Genomic DNA, 4,088 nt, shown 5'->3' with positions numbered 1-4,088 from the left:
TTGTTTTTAGCGACAAAGCTCTATAAACCCAATGTATCAAACAGTGTGAAACAGCTGACAGGCAATTTTAGCACAATAGAACATTTAGCAGATAAAGAACCAGATATTTCCCCAAAGAGTAAACAGTGGGTGATCTTAAATGTGACTCCAAATTAATACTAATGTGTTTTCTGCTGCTGGATGTGTAACTGTGGTGACAATATGTCATAGCTGTACATTTACACATTGTTTAATTGTTTGACTGATCAGCTGAGCTGTTTTCTTGAACTTGCTTCACAAACTTGATTTTAGGGCAATATGACACAGTATACAGGATGATGTTGTAAACACATATTGTGCATCTAAATATGATGATATGATATTTTATTTATATTGTTCTGGGTGTTTTCCAAGGCTTGAATGAGGAATACAGCACAGACCTTTGCACTGTGCTTTTGCACAGGTCAGGGGACTTCTTTGACAAAAAAGAATTGTAATATTACAATAGTCAACTGCTACGGTCCTGCAGATACAGCATTGTGAAGTGCCTTTTAAAACAACAGGATGCTGTTTTACAGGTGTAAAAAATGTAATGAATATGTTTAGTATGTCTCTAATTTGTCTTCTATGTGTGCATCTATTATTATAATTTAATTTATATTTTTGATCTTTCATTGACTTTTGTCTGATTTTCAACAATTCTTCTTTTCACCCTTCAAACAGCTTCACATCCACACCAACCTCCTGTTGCTCTCTCTCTTCGCTCTCCTACTGACGCTGGGAGAAATCCTTCGACAAGCATCCTGCTGGTTTGTGGGTGAAACTAAATACCATGTACAGTACTATGCAAAACTCTAAGCCCACAACTAGCTTTGTGGTTTTTGCAAAGTTTTAATGACCATCCATATTTATTTTTCAGTCTCTTTATTAAGATACAAACAGAAAATATAGGAAATATGTCCACAAAGTAAAAAAAAAAACACCATCATTTTCAGAACAAAATTGCTTCTACATGCAAACATCAGTATTTAGTGTGATCTCTCTTGGCACTAAGCACATGTTGAACTCTTTTGGGGAGACTGTCCTGAATTTGATTGAAGCTGATTTCCCTTTGAGAGTGGCCTTGCTCATAAAAAATCTGATTTGATGGAATGTTGTGATTGAAAGTTGGTCTTATGCATATTAGCAAGCTTCCAATGAGTTATACAACATGTGTATGTAATGCTGGCGCTATTCACCTTTTTCACAGCAGTCATTTTGACATGAAATATCAAGGCAAATACAGATGTTAGCAATGACATTAATTAGGGTTCTGTTCCATTTAGGTTTAAGAGAACCATCTGCCATTGCTTCAGTGTAAGAGGAGGTCACACTAAATACCGGCCACTTTAGCCTATAGAAGCTGTTTTTTCTGATATTTTTTAATACTGCATACACATTTCCTGTATTTTCTGGTTGCATTCTAATAAAGAAAATGAGGGAAAAAACTATATAGTAAATATAGCATTGCTAAAACAACAAATCTAAATGCAGTCTGAGACTTTTGCACAATACTGTATATAGGAATAACCTGAACCATATGATAGATACCTTGTTCTAACCCTTGTTTAGAAAAGCTATTAAACTCATTGTGACTCTAACACAGAGCCCCTAAAGTCCCATAAAAGTGATTATTAGTGGTAATTAAAGGTGATTACTGTTGTTAACACACTTGTATTATATGAACAACATAATCAATCATTTGTGCATAACTGCATCAATAACAGTCTAGAGGGTCAATTTAAAAATGCTTGAAAATACTAATGGTCACTAATCGACTACCTCCATTCAGATGAATAACAAGGCTGCATTTTTTTCACGCAATGCTCATGTCTGCCTGAATGCAGACTTAATTATGAGGTGGAAAGGAGGGCTGTAGGACAAAAGAAACAGTGAGAGAGAGGGAGTGTTGCAGTGAAAGTGATGAAGATGATGGTGTGATGTGTATACCAAAGGAGGAAGAGTACATGTGTCCAACAGAAACAGAGAGAGGAGGGGAGGGATTGAGTCGATAGAAAGGGATAAATGAGCAGTATGACAAAGAGCTGCAGCTCTCTGATGATCTCTGATGATGGAGGTTCAGGACAGAGCAGAGCTCTGCTTTCCACATCTCCCCAACATCTCCTGCAGGAGGCCGCTGTCTTCTGGGTTCGAAGCTGTGATTCTGAACATTCTGCTTTTCTCCTTCACTGTGCTCACTATAGCTCTCAACCTGCTCGTCATCATCTCAGTCTCCCACTTCAGGTAGAGAAATAATTATCAGCAGATCTTTAATTTTTTTTAATTTATGAGTTAAAAACATATTAATATTAACAGATTTAAAGTCGGTGTTTGATTGTGTTTGAGCTACTACTAAATAATGTTGTACCTTGGAACACCAGACTAATATTCTGTCTTATAGAAAGTGTCTTTGCAAGATACATCTCAAATGTCTCACTTTGACTTTGACTCCAGAGACAGTGGTTCATGTCCTTTTTCCGCCCAATAATTAATGAATGTCAACCTTAACAAATTAGTTTTGATTGTCTACCCTTAACCATGTGTTAACTATAGACTATCAGAAAATTGTCAAAGTTCATTCTTTTAAATATGCGTTTGATCTGTTTTATCATTTAGATATAAGGACTTGTTGGTTAAATCATGCATTTCTCTTTTCCTCCAGGCAGCTCCACACACCCACCAACATCCTGCTGCTCTCTCTGGCTGTATCAGACTTTCTTGTGGGCATTGTGGTGGTTCCAGGAATAATTGTCACACAGATATCCTGCTGGTTTGTGGGTGATGTCCTATGTTCTCTGAGTGCTTATATATGCTTCATCATGATTTCTTCCTCAGTAGGAGACATGGTGCTCATATCAATTGACCGTTATGTGGCTATTTGTGATCCTCTGCATTATACCACCAAAATCACTGTGAGGAGAGTTAAACTCTGTGTTTGTCTGTGTTGGCTCTTTTCTGCCTTATTCAGCATTGTCTTTACAAAAAATAACCTGACTCATCCAGGTAAGTATAATTCCTGTCATGGAGAGTGTGTGATTGTCATTGACAATATTTCAGGGGTTGTTGACCTTGTACTGAGCTTTATTATTCCAGTTAGTCTCATCATAATCCTGTATATGAGAGTCTTTGTGGTGGCTGTGTCTCAGGCTCGTGCCATGCGCTCTCATGTTACAGCTGGGACACTCCAGGTTTCACTGATATCAAAGAAATCTGAGTTGAAAGCAGCCAGGACTCTTGGTATTATTGTAGTTGTCTTTCTAGTATGTTGCTTCCCATATTATTGTGCGTCTCTTGTAGCAGACAAGTTCTCCAATACTTTATTTGAATCTTTTGCGCTCTCTCTGTTGCATTTTAACTCCTGTCTGAACCCTGTTATATATGCCATGTTCTACCCCTGGTTTAGAAAAGCTATTAAACTCATTGTGACTCTTCAGATACTGCAGTCTGGCTCCTCTGATGTCAACATACTGTAGAGAAGATGTGGAGTGACTGAGATGAGATCTGCTCTACAAACACTTTTACTAAATTCATAAAACTGTGAAAATCCTTTCTTCTGTTCTCTGTATCTGTCTTCTCATTGTCAGTTTTACGTAGGATGTACTATTTGTTATATTTTTTCTCTCTGCTGCCATTTTAATTTTATTAGACAGAAGAGGACTGATGCTGCAGTTGAAGACAAAACTTTAGAAATAGAGAACTAAATTGAGGCATTACAATTCCTATCACTGTAACTCACAAACATGACAGGGGAAGGGTGTCAAGCATGCTCCATTTTTCAACCCACTTGAGTTTGTTCTGTACCAAAAAAGTATTGAATACCCTCACACTAAAGCTGAAATGCAGAGGGAAGACTTAGCACATACTGTAAATTAAATGTTATTTACATTAACAACAACAAAAAACAGTTGTTTGAATATATCTGTAAACTCGGTTCAAGCCTAATAATGAACTCATGTCTTGCTGATGCATCTTATGTGATCACAGATGCTTTTTTGGCTCCAAACAGAGTATCCAGACCACAGATCAGAGAGCAGTCATGAAGATACATTTAGTATTAAAGATTGAAGTTT

General features: G+C 37.1%; 1 protein-coding gene across 1 annotated transcript; it reads left to right on the top strand.

Moving 5' to 3' along the window:
- Positions 1-2,089: 2,089 nt before the first annotated feature.
- LOC128367803 (trace amine-associated receptor 13c-like) lies at positions 2,090-3,491 on the top strand. The gene is made up of 2 exons (XM_053328452.1): positions 2,090-2,262; positions 2,681-3,491. Exons 1-2 carry the CDS (start codon positions 2,090-2,092, stop codon positions 3,489-3,491), a joined length of 984 nt encoding a protein of 327 aa, XP_053184427.1.
- Positions 3,492-4,088: the final 597 nt, after the last annotated feature.

This window comes from Scomber japonicus, chromosome 11 (genome assembly GCF_027409825.1).
Source record: "Scomber japonicus isolate fScoJap1 chromosome 11, fScoJap1.pri, whole genome shotgun sequence".
Taxonomy (NCBI): Eukaryota; Metazoa; Chordata; class Actinopteri; order Scombriformes; family Scombridae; genus Scomber; species Scomber japonicus.
Note: the sequence above shows the minus strand (reverse complement) of the source record. Positions and strands in the feature narration are given on the sequence as shown.